The sequence below is a fragment of the Peromyscus eremicus genome, chromosome 13 (genome assembly GCF_949786415.1).
Source record: "Peromyscus eremicus chromosome 13, PerEre_H2_v1, whole genome shotgun sequence".
Lineage (NCBI taxonomy): Eukaryota > Metazoa > Chordata > Mammalia > Rodentia > Cricetidae > Peromyscus > Peromyscus eremicus.
Window position 1 is genome coordinate 42,542,794 of NC_081429.1, and position 18,206 is coordinate 42,560,999.

Here is an 18,206-nt window from a genome sequence, read left to right on the forward strand (position 1 = left end):
GATGGGAGTTGAGGCAGATCTTCCACCAGAACATTCCAGACTCTTTGAGTCTAGGATGTCAGGGTGCCAGGGGCTGAGGTGGAGCTCCCACCCAAACAAGTATGATTTTTGTTTATTGGAATATCATCATTTCTTTGAGAAGTATTTTCAAACATACTTATTATAATTTTGCATTTGAATAAAGTATATACACAACACAAGTGATCTTTATGGAAATGTTAAAACTTATTTAAGTAGGGTGCCTTTAAGATGTTTTTATAGTGATTTTAAGATCAGCAGGATGGGTATTATTTGAAGATAACTTTGTTTTAGAAATAATCATTTATTTTTATTTTATATGAGTCAGTGTTTTGCCTGCATTTATGTAAAGGGCATCATGTTTGTGAAGGTGCCCATGGATGCTAGAAGAGAGTGTACTGGAACTGGAGTGACAGCTAATTGTGAGCCAATATGTGGGTTCTGAGAATGGACTTGGGTCCTCGGCAATAGCAGTGAATGTTCTTAACTGCTGAGCCATCTCTACTGCCCTAAAGATAGTTCACTAAAATTTGCTTTCATGTATTGAACAGATACACAATTAACAAGCATGTTTTATATCTATCTTCAAAGAATTGATAGCATATTCCCCATATTTTACAGAGATTATACTGTTATATGGGTAGTGTATGTCCATTATGAAAGGATTCAATAAAATTTGAAATATTTAAACTCTTGAGGATATTTTAATGGTAATCTACAATGAGTTTAACTTTGTGCTGGATAGTTTTATATCAACTTGACACAAGCTGTAGTCATCTGAGAGGCTAGAACTTCAGTTGAGATAATGCCTCTGTAAGATTTGGCTGTTAGCAGGCCTGTAGGGCATTTTGTTAATTAGGTATTGTAGGTGGGGCCACCGCCACGCTGTGGTCCTGAGTTCTGTATAACATCAGGCTATGCAAGCAATGAAGAGCCAGCCCATAAGCATCACTCTTTCATGGCCTCTGCATCAGCTCTTGCCTCCAAGTTCCTGCCCTGTTTAAATTTCTGTACTGACCTCCTTCAGTGATGGACTATGATGTGGAAATGTAAGCCAAATAAATCCTTTTCTCCCCAAATTCTTTTTGGTCATGGTCTTTCATCATAGCAACAGTGACTCTATCTAAGCCATGAACTTAAAAATATCTAAATTCAATGCCATCTTCATGCTATGTATTTCTTTTTTTCATAATGGGAAAATGGCAATCATGCAACAATATTTAAAGATTGTAATTAGAGTATCAAATGTGAGTCTCCAAATGTGCTTGTCTTTAGATCAAAGATCAGAATGCACTAAATCTTTTAATTTAGATAGTAACATGATGATATAAAGTAAAAATTTAGCATCATTGGGATTTAAAATAATAAAATCAACATTTCATAAACTTACTTTGTGGTGCTTGTTCTCAACAGATACTTTATTTTATATAGGAGTTTTTTTATTTGCTTGGAGCAATAAAATAGAGATCATGGACTAAGGTTTTCTTAATGAACTTCTAATGTATATTGTAAAGTAAAAGCCTAGCTTTGATCTTGACCAGTAAGGGATTTCTGTGTGAATAAATTGTGTTCTCTGTCCTGCTTGTGTTGAATATTACCTATTAACAGAAATTCATTTTTTTTTCTAGAAGTAGGTAGTTATACAAAAAGGATATGCTCTACAGACCCAAAAAAATGTTTAATTGACAAATAATGACTCATTTTCTGTGGAACATATCTCGGCTGAAAGCCAGACAGAGTAGTTGAAATTATTTATGGTGTAGACCATATAACTTTAATCTTAATCCTCCTTATGAGTAATATTTTAGCCCTAGGGATCAGTATAACTATTATATTGACGTTAGTGAAAAATCTATCAATGCAAATCAGTTGTTTGAAATCCTACCTCCTGCACCTTTTTCTCAAACATCTTTGGGATGGGTCCTTCCTTCTTAAGGGTCCAGATCATGACTAATTGTATAGTTTTCTAGGTTGGAGAAATGGCTCAGCAATTACAGCTGTTGCTTTTCTTGCAGAGGTCCCAAGTTCAGTTCCCATCACCTTTTGAGGACAGCTCATACTGATTTAACTCCATTTCCAGGAGATCCAACACTTTTCTAGACTCCCTCAGTGGTATACACACACACACACACACACACACACACACACACACACACACACACTCACACACACACACACACACGTCTCCCTCTCTCTTAAATAAAAATAGATCTATCTAATGGTCAGTGCATAATTAGCAAAGTGCTGAGGACAATTGACTGAGTGCTTAGCTCCAAATGAGATGTCTTTATCAACCCCATCCACCATTATCAGCAAGTTTTAGGGAACACAGTGGAGGAGACAAAAAGTATATAAGAGCTGGATGAAATACAAACTACAATACAAATGGTATGGAATACAAACTTCTGAACTTGACGTGACTGTCACACTCATGAATTCATACCAAATGGGGTTGTTCACACAAGATCAAGACAGCAAAAATAGAAGAGCCAACAGTGATGGGGGGACATAGTCTCCAGGACCACTCTTTTGATCAAGATAGCCAAAAGTGATAGGGGACATAGTATCCAGGACCACTCTTTACTGAGGAACTACTGGAAATTGATGACTATTAAGGGGAAAAAAGGACCATTCTTTTATTGAGTGTATTTCCAATTGTGGGCTTCCCAGGCTATGGTGGATTACCCAACACCCATGCAACCACCACCAAAAGCAACAAAAATAGGACATGAAGTTGGGATGGGGTCTCGTTTGGGGAGATACATTAGGAATTGGCGATGGGAACTGGGGTGTGGATGTGATGCTATTACATATATTACATAGTATTCATGCTTGAACTCTCAGTAATAAAGGAAAAATCATTAGATTTAGCCATCACCCTTGCATTTCTTGAAGCAGACTTGAAGATAACTTGGAAGTAAGGAGACAAAGTGGGCTCAACCCACATTGTAAATAAAGGTCTCAAAAGGTGGCACATAGCATGTCAAGATATAGTCCCATGGCTAATCTTACTTTCAGAGGAAGGAGCGAAATGTAATCTTTATTTTTAGTGTGTATGTCCATCTGAAAACTCTCCACTCTATTACTGTATAGAAAGAGAAAGATGAGTGTTGGAATTGACAGGCATAAAGAAATTTCATCATGGCATGTGAGGAACTGGACACTCCGGAAGGAGACACAGGGAGGTGAACAGGAAGGATAAGCTCCTTGGGCCCTGGACTGAAAGGAAATAATTTTTACATGTAAACACTATAATTTCAAGGCTGGCATAGTGTCTTGTTTGGAAGACTTAAGTCAGATATGTTGAAGGTTTGAGGCCCACCTAGATAACAGGGAGTTTCATTCCAGCTCGTGCTATGAACTCTATCTAAAAAGAAGTGATTTCAGAGAGAAATAGTTTGTATTGTGACAAATTATCACAGAGTATGGGACTTAATAGCATTTACTCTCTCACACACTGGAGGTTAGAAATCTAAAAGACTGGCATCCACAGGCTCTCATATCCCCTCTGAGATTCAGTTAGCATTCTCCCTTACCTCTCTGTAGCTACTAATGATGGCTGCCAGTCAGAGGCATCCTTTGTGTTTTAGGGGCTTCTTTCCAGCTTTGTCTTTATGGTCACAGGTCTGTATTACTTGGTAGCTGTACTTATATGGTGTTTCCTCTTCTGGGTGTGTGAACGTATGCATGTGTAGTATATGCAAATTTGTGTGAAAGTATACTCAGTAGTACAAGAGCCAGAATGTGGAGGCCAGAATGTCTTCATTAGCCACTTTCCCACTATTCATTCATTCATTCATTCATTCATTCATGTATTATTTATTCTAAGACAGAATCTCTCACTGAACTGGGATCTCTTGCCACTTTGGCTAATGTGATCAAAAGAGTGGAGTCCTGGAGACTTAGGACATTAGTCAGTAAACCCAGGGATGGGTTTGTCTCTGTCCTATTCAACCCCTAGTGCCAAGGATAAATAAGATGTGCATAATTACACCCTGATATTTGTTGGCTTGTTTGTTTTGTTTTTACATGGATTCTGAGGGTGTGAACTCAGATCCTTACAAACACTACTCAATGACTCATCTCCACAGCCCAGATGTCTTCCTCCTGAATGAACATAGAACACAATGCACCAGGACTACCCACCATCACCTTAACCTGACCCCATTTCTCTTTTTTTTTTAAATTTTATTTTATTTTATTAATTTTTTTTCATTTCTTTTACATACCAACCACAGTTTCCCCTCTCTTCTCTTCCCTCCACCCTACCCCCTGGGCTCCCATCTACTTCCCTCCCCATCCACTCCTCTTCCATCCACCTGCATTCAGAAAGACCTCCAATGGACTTGAACAACATGCTGGGTGAGGTAATCCAGCATGGGGGACCAAAAGCTTTACAAATAGACCAAGCTACACTATAGTCACAGGCATGCAGAGGGCCTAGGTTGATCCCATGCAGGTTCCCTAACTGTTGATCCAGATTCCATGAACTCCCAGGAGATCAGGTCAGCTGTCTCTGTGGGTTCCTCTGAACTTGACCCTAATTCTAACAAATACCTGAGATTATCAGCTCATGAAGAGAAAGTCTTGCAATAGTTAACGATTTCCTAGTTTCCAATCCCTAGTTTTGTGTTCCTGTGGTGAGGCATGGCAACATGGATGGAATGTGTGACAGATCAAGACCACTCTTGAACTGGATCAGAATATCCCTCTCTTTGACTACTATTCAGAGTTTCCACAACCTCCCAGTAGTGCTGTGGATTAGTTCTATAAATCACCTTCAAATCTTTTACATTAAAATTTTGTTATTTTTGATGTGCTTACTGGGATGCAGGCTTTACCTGTCCTTGGTGCATGAGCTGGCTTTCTGGAACCTAGGGCCTATGCTAGGATGCTTTGCTCAGCCTTGGTGTAGGGAGGAGGGGACTGGACTTGCCTCAGCTGGGTCTACCAGGCTGGGCTAACTCCCCAGGGGAGACCTTCCCTTGGAGGAGGTGGGAATGGGGAGCAGATTGCGGGGGAAGGCTGGGGGGGGTGGGAGGACAGGGGAATCTGTGGCTGATATGTACAATTAAGCTAATTAAAAAATAAAAATATTTTTTTAAAAAAGATAGTCTTAAATATTAAGAAAGACCCCCTCAGGATTATTTTCTTCAGTCTTCAGTATCCCACCCCTGTGAACAAACCACCAGGCATGGTTATTTGTTATTTCTATATAAATGATGTGCAGTTGTGCATGTGACTTTTCTGTCAGTCTCTGCCCCCTCGCGTCTGTGAAGTTATTTGTACTTTATTCAAAGTATACTATATACTATGTAACTTACTTAAAGAAGATACAATGAAAATACAGTCTGTAAGTTAATCACTAATAGTGCAAGATTTACAAGCCAATGTTTTAGTCTATGGAAAATTGATTAGTATATTAAATGTTAAAGACTGTATACAAATGTATTTGTGTGCTGTGAAAAATGACCTTAAAATCTGAGGATGGAAGATAAAATACGTAACAGCACACACACACAAAACAAAACATGTATATGAGTATATTCATGGGCTTACATATGAACAAAAAACAAGAACTCACCAATCAAATATGGATGACTAATGTACGTACTAGCAGACCATTATACTTTTGAATACTCAAATGACTCCGTTAATGTCAGCATTTTGTTACATATCTTATCTGTAGCATATTAAGAAAAAAAACATTTCAAATCAAGTTGTTTAGCACATTCTAAAGATGGTATTATTGAGGTTGGTCTGCATGTGCACACTCCTATCACTTAGAAAATATACTAGAACAGCTTATTGTATAGTATACAGTAAATAATTTTTTAAATGTTGTTCCTCTGATCTTTTAGTTTTTCTAATATTGAGATAATTACTTTATCAGAAATTTGGATAAACTATAAATATTAAAAGAACCATATTTAGATTAAATTAAGTCTCTACTTACGTGCTTTGGTATGAGCACAGCATATTTGATTATTTCAAGGATTTTTTTAAAAGATAAATGAAGGAATTCCATGGAGGCCACTTTTTGTTCTCCTTGCTTGACGATTTCAGCTAATTTCTCTCTGAAGGGGTGGTGCTCTATGACCCCTGATCACATTTTAAATAACTTGATGAGTTGGGATAAACTAGTAATTCCTTTTGTGTGTGATGGTATCATTGTTCATGTTATCTATAGGTAATATAACTTAAGGCGCATCTTTGTCTTTTCAGTGTGTGCAGGAACAGAGAATAAACTGAGCTCTCTCTCTGACCTGGACCAGCAGTACCGAGCCTTGCGCAAATACTATGAAAACTGCGAGGTAGTCATGGGCAACCTGGAGATCACCAGCATCGAGCACAACAGGGACCTCTCCTTCCTGCGGGTACAGCTATTTCTTTTTCTACTCTTCTTTGTGAGTGGGCATGACGTCACGATGTGCACGGGGTGCCCTGCTTGATTAGACGGGGTCGCTCTGCCCTTCCGCCAGGCAGAGTCTGTGACTGTAGGCAGCAGATAAGCTACAGAGAGGCACCTGTGGGAAAAGACTAGGAATGGCAATGCCCAAGTGACTGATGACCCGGCTTACAGGAGCTGCTGTCACCATTAGATGGATACACAGATTCTGTCAGGGGATAGCACAGGACGGACTGCAAGTCCCTCTTTCTCTGACAGGATGAGGACTAAGAGAGTCAGAGGACCAATCAGATAAGAATGGGTGGCTTTAGCTTCATCCCTTTTCTGCCTCCTTTCTGTCACTTGGAGGAGGGGACAAAGGGGAGCGCAATGTTGTCACTTCTCCTAATTCAGGTGAATGACTTTTTTTTTGAAACTGTAAACAATTTGAAGGAGACTCAGAAGAAATTACAAGTGGATGCATACATCCATGCGTTACTTATTAAAATTCCATGTATTACTTACTAAAATTCCATAGCAAACAGGACTTGAATTCTAGAAAGAGATGGCCTTAGAAGAACTCAATATTTAGGTTCTTAGGTCTTGTTTCTAAAATGCAGTGCACAGAAACTATTGTAGGCCACACATGAGAAAAATAATGATGCTGAGCGAAGGAAAAACGAAAGAAGGCTGAAAAGTGAGGCACTGGAAATAAACAGTCCGTTAGATGCAAGCAGCGAGACAGATAGGAAAGCCCTTTGATGACAACTGCGTTCTTCGTCTCCTGTGTCCTTCGCTAGAATTGCCACATCACTAGAGTCCACTGAAAATCCCAAGTGTGTGTTTGTGTGTGTGTGTATAGATCTAGATCTATATTTCTATATGTAGCTATACGTATCTATATCATATATGCTCCTTAAATGATACCATGTGAAAATATTTATAACTGTGTAACCCTTATGATCTTACAATACAATGATTGACAAATGATAGGCTTTTTTCAGATTTTAACCTATAGAATATGTAGGTTATGTATAGATGTTTGAGCAACGTCCCTTAAACAATGAGTTTAAAATTCTTAGGCAACATGTTGAAGTCAATATAATAAACAAGGCCAAGATTTCTATGCAGAACTAGAAGAATTTTCTTCCAATAAGTATTTCCCGGCTCTTATACAGCCTCTGTAAATTTTTATAAATTTTATGCTAACCTGTACACACCTATAATTTCATGTTTTATTCAAAGTAATTTTAATTATTTTCTTTTTACATATCAACATATTTTGTTCATATATGTTTTGTTTTTTTATAATACAATCATTCTTAAATGTGACATATATCTATTTATTAAAAATAATCTCAGCTCATCTACAATAGCAAGTAATTTCTTCTTGTCTTCAACTGTTGTCGACACTGAGCCCACACATCTAAATAAATCACCCATGACTCCTGCTTACAGTGAACAGAGCAGTGGAGATGAAGAAAAAGAAGGAGAGTAATATAAAATATTGCACTGGAACAGTAGTGGGTCTAATGTCAAAAATATTTAGGTTATGTCGGCATCCAAGTGACATTGGATTAGATGAAATTGTCAAGGGACATTGAAAAGAGAAAAATCAAACAGTAGGCCAAGGGTAGAACACTCCAGAATCTCATTTTGTGTTCCTTGACGAACTAAGAGTAGTGACTACTTGAGAAAGAGAGGGAGAGGGAGAGGGAGAGGGAGAGGGAGAGGGAGAGGGAGAGGGAGAGGGAGAGGGAGAGAGAGAGAGAGAGAGAGAGAGAGAGAGAGAGAGAGAGAGAGAGAGAGAGAGGAAGAGAGAGAGGAAAGAGAACCTGGATTCTGGCAGTGGCAGCCCTATTTCCTACTACTGGCTGACATGTTATTTTAAATTGTACTCTAGAATATTCTAAAAGCCTTCTTGTAGCTGGAGAGTTTACTCTCTGGGTCCTGCCAATCCCCAGCAGTCCGACAGCCCACTTATAAAATAAACACACAGATGCTTATATTATTTAAACTGTTTGGCCTAATGGCTCAGGCTTCTAGCTATCTAGTTCTTACATCTTAAATTAATCCATTTCCATAAATCTATACCTTGCCATGGGGCTTGTGGATTACAGGCATCTTCACATGCTGCTTGTCATGGCGGTGTCTCCCTCTGCCTTTCTGTTCTCTCAGTTCTCCTCTCTGTTAGTCCCGCCTATACTTCCTGCCTGGCTACTGGCCACTCAGTGTTTTATTTATTGACCAATCAGAGCAACACATTTGACATACAGACCATCCCACAGCACCTTCTCATTTGGAATTTAATTTATTCTGTAAATCACATTTGGGCTGATTTGTCCTTACAGTAGCTTTCTTTCTCAGTGAGTAATTGACCAGTAATGACACATTAGAAATGGAACCCAACCAATGAAGTTCTGGCTGCTTGACACCATACCACCCTTTCCCATAAGTTTTGAACTGTGAGGCAAGCCGTAAACTCATGCCAACCACTGTCTTGGTTCATAGAGCCCTGAGAGGTGCTCATGTGACCATGTTATACAGAACGACTTCTCATAGATGTTCACAATTTCCCTTCTGGATGAACAGCTTAAATCTGTTGTGCATGTGGAGAGGCATAATGGGTACCAATTTCTCTCTGAATTCATTCTTGTCTTTAGGAGTCACAGAAATTATTTTATCTTTCAAGAAATATCCCATTCTTATTTTCATATCAAAGCAGCATGGTGGTTCTGACGTTTGTTTTGGTTTTTCTGAAAGCACTCTCCTTTCTATGACTTGTGAGAGCAGGTTACCCACAAGCCTGGCCGAACTTATTTTGTAACTGAGCAGTCAGTATTTAGAAAAGTATCTGATATATATATATATATATATATATATATATATATATATATGTGTGTGTGTGTGTGTGTGTGTGTATACATATATATATATATGTATATATATAATTTGTTCACTGCAGAAGTCAACGGGTATGCTTCTGTGTGGTAAATTTTTGTGTACATGTTTGTGTGTGTTGTGCATGTGCCTGTGTGTGCAGATGGACACATACACATATGTCCATGTAGAGGCAGGAGGCTGAAATCAGATGTTTTCCATAATCACTTCTCCTCGATATTTCCTTGAGACTGTGTCTGTCACTGAACCTGGAACTCACCAATGTGTCCCTATGAAAGGCCAGTGATCGTTCTGTTCCAGCCTCCTCACTGAGAGGATTACAGTTATGTTACGCTCTGCTCGGCAGTTTATGTGGGTGCTCAGGATCAAACCTGGGCACTCATGTTTGAATTACTGAGTGAGCCTCTCCTCATCCCCAGTGAGTCATTTTTAAAACTATTGATCTGTTGTAGAGCTTTCTTTTATGGTAATATGTTCTCTAAACCACATGAAGGTCTCTCTTCATAGCCTTATTATTTCAGGGCCAACATAATCACAATGTCAGTTATGTGAGGAAAAAAAAATAGGGTGTGTCACTTAGAAATCCCACCATGAGTATTTGGTATTATACCCAAGAACATTCAGGTTTTGCCTCAGTTAGTTCCTTGTCCCCTTTGGTACAAGAACATAGCCATTCTTGTTTCGTGGTTTGAATGTCAGAGAAAAATGTACAACCAGCAGATTTGAGCCAGCACTCAAAGAGATACAAAGAACAGAAAAAGAGAGCATTTACCCAAACTGTTAATGTGAGACTCATGCTAGTTGGCTTCTGATGACCGGTTGGGCCCAGACATTTCATTCATTTGTGTCTGTGAGATACTTCTGGAACTTGATTGTAATTTTTATAATTTCTACCTTTATCTATTAAACTGGATAAAAGTTATTTCTTTTAGTATAACTGAAGTACTCCATCTAGTACCCTACCCTCGAAGATTTAATAAATAAATAGATAAATAAATAAATAAATAAATAAAGCTTTGAAATTAGCCCTAGCAATAATGGAGAGGGTGCCTGAGCTGGCCTTCCCCTGTAATCAGATTGGTGAATACCCTAATTATCACCATAGTTCCTTCATCCAGTAACTGATGGACTCAGATACAGAGACCCACATCCAAGCACTAGACTGAGCTACAGGAGTCCAGTAGAATTGAGGGAAGAGGGATTATAGGAGCAAGGGGGGTGTCAATATCATAACCGGGAAACCCACAGAGACAGATGATCTGAATTTGTGGGAGCAAATGGACACTAGACCAACAGCTGGGGAGCCTGCATGAGAGAGACCCAACTAGGACCTCTGCATGTAGGTGACAGTCTGTTTGTGGGACCCCTGGCAATGGGACCAGGATCTATCCCTGGTGCTTAAGCTAGCTTTTTGAAGCCCATTCCATAAGGGGTAGAATGCCTTGCTCAGCCTTAATGGTGGGGTGGTATTGGTCCTGCCTCAACTGAATGTGCCTGTTGATTCCCCATAGGAGGCCTTACCCTTTCTGGGATGTGCGTGGAGGTGGGTTACGGGAGGTGGGGGAAAGAAGGAGAAGGAACTGTGGTTGGTATATAAAATGATTTTAAAAAAAAACAAACAAAGAAAATAGGTTGTGAACATAACTCAGTGGTAGGGAGCTTGCCTAGCAAACACAAGGTCCTGTATTTGATCCTTTGGATTGTGAAAAGGGTATAAATTGTTAAATGGTCTTATCAATAAAAAAATCTGAAGCCAGATATTGGGGTGAATGTTGAAAGATGAGAGAAACAGAACAAGCCACAGCCAACCTCACCTTGCCAACTTCTCAGCGATACTGTTTCCATGAATCAGCAGACTGAAAGCTCCTGAGTCCTTATCCCTGAGGGTCTCAGTTGAACTGCTTAAAATTCTCTAGTTCCTGGTCCTCATGCCTAATATACCTTTCTGCTTCCTGCCATTGCTTCCTGGGATTAAAGGCGTGTGTCCTTCCCAAGCAAAGACATGAGATCTCAAATGCTGGGATTAAAGGTGTGTGTCACCACGCCTTGCTCTGTTCCCAGTATGGCCTTGAACTCTGCTCCAGAGTGATAGGATTAAAGGTGTGTACAACCACTGTCTGGCCTCTATGTCTAATTTAGTGGCTGGCTCTGTCCTCTGATCCCCAGATAAGTTTTATTTGTCAGAGCACAAATAAAGTATCACCACAGTGGGGGGACAAGTGAAGTACTGACAAGAGGGGCAGAAGATCAGGAGTTCTGGGTCTTTCCTGGGCACAAAGAGTCAAGGCCATCCTGGGAACCAAGAGATTCTTCTTCCTAACAAACATGGAGGAGGAAGAGGAGGATGGATGATGAAGAGGGAGAGGAGGGATAGAAATTGTGTTTTGGTCCTTTTAGAAACGCTAGGATACTTTAGAGAACTTTATCTTTTTCTCTGTTAGGCAACATCAGTTTTGATGAAATACATTTCAGTGCATTGTTTTGAAGAAGCTCTCATTATAGAACAGATTTCCCTTCATCATACTTTTCATGCAACCTCCTTTTTTTAAATTTCTTTTTGGAAGGAAAAAAATAATCTACTTGACTATTTTTAACATTTGACCAATAAGCAAGCACATAGTTGGCTAGAAAAAAATAAAAGGCTCTAAAACTTACTTACTACTTACTTACTCTCTACTTTATCACCACCCAAGGATCAGGCATAAAATAGAAAGCAACAAGGCATAAAAATCACAGATTTTGTGTTATTGTCTTACACTTTGTGAACTCTCTAAAACAAGCCATCGTGTAGCCAGTAATGGGAATGAACCATTAGACCTCTAGCCTCATTAGAATTCTGGGCAGCTTCTCCTCCCTTGTCATCCATTGGTCTTCCTGGCTACTGCTGGCATTCAGTAGTTTAGATCTACTAGAAAGGTGCCTGACCCCTCAGCTTTTATATCTCACATTTATTTGTCTTTTTTTATATACCCATGTTACCAAATAACTGTTAATTGTCAGCTATTTGTAAAACATTGTGGCATGTGCTGTGCTCATGATACACTTCATCCTCTGCTGTAATCAATGGCTTCATTTAGCTGTGTGCACATGATTTTGAAACAGTCTACATTAAGATTATAAAGGAATAAATTTAATACTTGGTGTATTGACCTGGAATAGTAATAATGTCACTAATACATTGGACTTGTGCATACTAATATCCAAACAACCACTATACATGAGAAAATAAATATTAATAGATTAATACAAAGACGTATTTTGAAATATCAGCATCTATCTATTGTCTATCTATATATCTATTTATCATCTACCTATCTATCTTTATCATCTATCTACCTATCTATATATTATTTAACTATAGACATTTTATTTGATAACAATGAGTTTGAGAAAGTAAGAAAGAATAAGTTTTATGATATTGATATGATACATATATATATATACATATATATGAATAAATTAGGGAATGTAAGCTCTTATGAGCATGTATCAACCTTTTAAAAGCACTGTTTGCTTTTATCATATATTTGGCAGAACTGAATATATTTACATTTCACCTTATGTCAAGTTTTTTGGTCTACCCTTCATCTCCTTTGGAATACTCAAAGAAGATGAATGAAATCAAATCCATCATCATGAAGGTGGTTTTTACATTTGGTTGCATTTCATATATCCTCCTCACACATATAACTCTAGGGGTACAGGTGAAGTTTTGTGATGTATAGCAGAAATTAGTAAAATCCTACATTGAAGAATTCATTTTTAAACATAAACAGATAACTTACAAAGTATTTCAAGGAATGTAAACATGAATTAGAATAGGACATTGTCCTCTGTTTTCTTTAAGTACTCTTGTTGGCTGTACATGAAAATGTCTTTGATGTGAAATGGAGCATATTTCCTGTATTTTGGTGGTGATCTCTTAGCTGGGTGAGATGAGAATCCTGAACAAGTAAAGAGAGTAATATTATAACGTGGCAGTTGGGTTAAAGCTGACACTCTGGGTCAAATGCAATTTTCATAGCTTTGGGAGCTTCTGCATGCTTTTTCTAAGATCATTGAACATAATACATATGCAATTTCGTATGTATGTATTTACAGCTGGAATTTAAATTGAAACTTGATTTTCTACTCAATCTAATCATGGAACTTGTGTTACATTTGAAAAGGCTATACAATTTACACTTGGCTTTGGAAAATATACTTTTTGCTCAGAGGTTAAGTACCATGAAATCTGAAAGCATACGTTGACTCAAAAACTATTCTTTACAAATTTTATGAGAAAAACAAATCCATATTCTTTATTGAGCTGTTATTTGTTGATATTAATATTTTAAACTATCTTCTTAACCATATTAATGAAATATTCAATAAAATACATTTAAGAGTTTTCTCTCTTCTTCAAAATTATTAATAACTGTGAGGACATGAGACCAAATCAACAGAACCCATATAAATAAAACTGCCTGAACTCTACTGGACGGGTGGAGACAGGAGGCTCTCTGGGCCCTGTAAGCCAGCCAACCTAACTAAAAAAGAGAGTTCCAAATTTTGAAATTAAAAAAGCAAAACAAAATAAAAAACAAAACAAAACAAAACAAAAATAACCCAATAAAAAGCCCACACATACCTAAAGGGGATAGGATAGAAATTCATTTATCAGGATAGTTCATGGTTTCCTTTGGCCTCTATATGTGTGACTATTCTTACACACATGTGCAAACATTTATATACAATACACATACACACACAAACTAATGATAAATAAAATAATAGCCATGTTTAGAATTGATATTTAACAGTAGTAAATATTTTAAATATTATTGGAGAAGATGAAAATTAGAAATAGGTGAAGAATTTCAACTCTAGTATTTACAAATGCACAACTTTATGAATGCAAGGATTAATGTTTATATAATAAATGCGAATGACCAACCACTCTCTATAATTAAGAACTAGATTAACATGAATTATTAACTCTATACAATATGCCTATATATTTAGTTAATATATTTCCTGTGGTTGTGTGTATGTGGTGCCTACATGTGAGTGCATGTGTCCTATAGATGTGTACACTCGTATGCATATTAGAGGCCATCCTGGGACATTCGGAAACTACCATCATCCTCTGCCTTATTGCCTTAAAACCTGAACTGGAATCTTGCTTTTGTTTAGGCTGCTTGGCAAACCATGCTTTAATTATCCATGTGGCTCTGCTCCACAGCTCTGGGATTATAAATATTTGTATTATGCTGAGCCTTTAGTTACATTAGTGCTGGGGATTTGAACCTGGGTCCCCATGCTTGCAGAGCAATGGCTCTTCCCTACTGAGTCATCCCCATAGTCCCACTGATTGTATATAAGATAATATTATTAAAGATATAATTACTCCTGTGGTGATGTATTGAGTCCCCAATATATTGTGCACACTAATAAAGTTTATCTGAGAATCAAAGGAAAAAGCCAGCCACTATAGTAAACATATAGGTCAGGCTATGGAAGCACACACTTTTAATCATAAGGCAGAGATCTGTCTGGATCTCTGTGGGTTCAAGGCCACACTGGGAACAGAGCCAGGTGTGGTGATACATACCTTTAATCCCAGGACCAACCATAAAGGTTTAGAGATCTGTACAGACAGAGAGGAAGTGGCAGAGCTGGGCAGGAAGAGAAAGTGATGTAGCCGTCAAAGAGAGGAAATGAGATGGCAGAATAGAAAGGCATATAGGCGTGGGTATACAGGAAGCAGCTCTCTTTGGCTGAGGATCTTCAAGTGGTTGGAACGTGGCTGGCTTCTTTCTGCTTTTCTGATCTCTTGGTTTTAACCCCAATATCTGGCTCTGGGTTTCTTATTAATAAGACTATCTAGTAATTCCTCTACACATTCCTAATAAAATCTCACTTATTTATTACCAATAAGAATAGTCAAGAATGAAGTTCATTTAAAATGCCTTTAATTCCCTAAATTATAATGGACTCTCCAGAAAAAGTGTCTTGCATTGAAATATATTTAAATATAGAATGAATTTATTAGGATTCTGAGAACATGCAAGGAACATCTTTAAACTTTTGGGGACTGGATCATTTAAATTGTCTTCCAATGTGAGTATGGTGAATATTTAGGCTTATTTTAGCCTTCAAACATGAACAATTCAGGTAGCAATCCCATTTTATCTTTGGTTCTCGGCTCTGGAAAGTAAGCTATTTCTTCCCTTTTTATTTGTGTATTGCAAGGATTTTTATTAGCTTGTTTTCTTTTTCTTGAGCTTGTAATTACATTTCCCATTCCCTTCTCTGTCCTTTCATGTACCCCTTCCCCACTTGCTCAGTGCATGGCCTCTTTTTCTTTAGCTGTTGTTTCATGTGAGGATTTAACATGAAGCAAACAAAGATCTTGCAATGGGCTATGATTCTGAAAACCAAACAATAGAATATAATCACATAAAACCCTTTGGAAAGTTTAGAACTATGTATATTTTGCTAGTTTTAATTCAAAGTGAAACACCTCATTGCCTTTTAAAGAAAAAGGCTGAATTAAATTCAATGATAATTTTGCATGAAACCAAGTCAATTTTAAAGGTCTCTCTGTGGTCACGTAGAGCATAATTTAAAGGTCAGAAGTGTAAAAATAAAATGTTAAAACTCTTGCATTAAGAAACACTATAATTATTTCTCTTGATCTCTAATTTGAACCCATTCACTATAAAATAGTCTATTAAAATATGTAATGAAAGCTGTAAAAATTAAGGTATTTGTTTTGGTAAATACAGGCCTCGTGGAATGGTATCTATTTTATATAATTCTATCTGGAAATCAAAATACATTGTTGTATGTTGATAGAAGTAATTTAAAGCATGTTGATGTTTTATTTGTTTAGAAAAAAGGAGATGAAGGAGATGATGGGAGGGAGAGAAATGAAGGGAGAGGGAGAAAGTCACAAACACACACACACACACACACACACACACACACACACACACACGGTGCTCATGCCTGTTGTAGCTCCTGGTATTTGGCAGCCTTTCATCAGAAGATAATTTATGTACTCCTGCGCTGCTACTTTTCTTTTTTCTTTTTCTCCTTTGATGCTCTAGTAGCAGCTATGATGGTAACCACAGAGGACACAAAAATACATTTCAGCTTCTGGGTTGTCCTGATTTTGTGTTTTCAGAGATGTGAAATTACAAGTCAAATACTTGGTTGTTGTTTTTAACAGAAAGTCAATAAGTAAAAACATGCGAGGGTCCTAGGGAGTGTGTGAGGGTTGGTTCAAGAATCTGAAAGAGATCATTTCATGGAAGCACTGGGAAGCAGTCATTAAAAAAAAAATGATGATGCCTCAACAAGGCATTAGAAAGAGGTCATAAAAAGATGCAAATGTCATGTACTAGCAAATATGTATTATAGAACATATAACCAGAGGTTAGACACCTAGTAAGATGCTGGGGGAGGGGGATTCTACTAGGAAGGGGAAATAGAATATATTGTTATGGAGAGACAGGGGAGACAGGTGTGAGGATTAGAGACATGAGGAGGGACAGCTAACACTGAGGGCCATTTGAGGGGACATATGGAAATCTGCTATTTGTAGAAGATGTCTAAGATAGATAGATACATATATATATATATGTATATATATATATATATACATATATATGTATCTAAATGAAGTTATCAAATATTGGGAAAGACAGTGCCTCAACTAGATATAATATGCCACCAAGTAAAACTTCCAGTGCCAGGCATGGATTACATCTAATTGTGCTGTGGGTCAAAGGGGACCATGGGAGCCACTGATTATCTCAGGCTATGACCAAAGCTAATGGTTGCTCTCTTGATAAACTGATTGTAAGGACCTATTGCTGAAGACAACACTTATATGATTTCCTCCTTAAGACTGTTCCTTGGATTAAGTACAAAACTCTTTAAAAAAAAAATCCCACAGTTCATCTCCATGAGCCTTATTATCCCCCTGACATGAGTTATATTACAGTGTCCTGACCATCTTCTAATTGTAGTTAGCTTTCTTTCTGAAATCAGCTCTCTAACCTTACTATGTTTTCCTTCATTCTCTTGCCTCCTCTATAACACATAGGTGTACGCACATTAAAATTCTGGTCAATTTTTAGAACATTATAAATCATTTGTTAGGGAAGCCTTCCTAACTCTCATATCTTAGTGAGTTCCACTCGTCAAGGATATTCACATCAGCCCGTATTTATTTCTAAAAATTCCAGTATAGCAATTATTTATTTTTTTCATATCTGTCTAGGTTCCTAAATAATTCATATCAGGAATAGCCACGTCTATTCCAGACAGAATTTAGTCTAGCCAATATCCTATCATATAGTGGCTCTTCAGCCAGTGTTTGTGAAATGAATACATAAGTAAACTTTATAACTAAAGAATGAATTCTCTTATATAAATCACGTATTTTAGTCAGAGAAAAATGTGCAACAATTCCTTTATTATTTACTTTTTTACTTATGTTCTTCTCCACAATGTTTGGTTGACTTTGTCATACATAGATCGTCTATGTCATGAAATTATTTTGTTAGTAAGAAATGGACTAGTATTTGTAGTAAAATTTTGGGAAGTATAATATGGATACATGTACACATGTATAAAGACTTAATAAATAGGTAGGTGGTACAATTTATGGCTTATATTTATTTAGCCTTCATGACCCTCTATAATCCTCCTTAGATTTTCCATGGATGTCAAAGTCTTTCTTATGTCAGGACTGTCAAGAGGAATAGAACCAGTACAATGAATATACAGCACAAAGGGATTTATTATATCGGTGTACCTGATACAGGCTGGGTAGTCCAATAGTGGTGTCAATGATGGAGAGGCTGGGAACCTAGGAATCACTTAGTCCTCCATGAGGCTGCATACC

General features: G+C 37.6%; 1 protein-coding gene across 1 annotated transcript in view; it reads left to right on the plus strand.

Moving 5' to 3' along the window:
- The first annotated feature begins 376 nt into the window (after window positions 1-376).
- Window positions 377-18,206, plus strand: part of Erbb4 (erb-b2 receptor tyrosine kinase 4) — a 708,187-nt gene continuing 690,357 nt past the window's right edge. Inside the window, exons 1-2 of the mRNA XM_059278119.1 lie at window positions 377-440; window positions 6,244-6,395. Of these exons, the coding sequence (XP_059134102.1) occupies window positions 377-440; window positions 6,244-6,395 (216 nt within the window). The remainder of the gene's footprint in view (window positions 441-6,243; window positions 6,396-18,206) is intronic.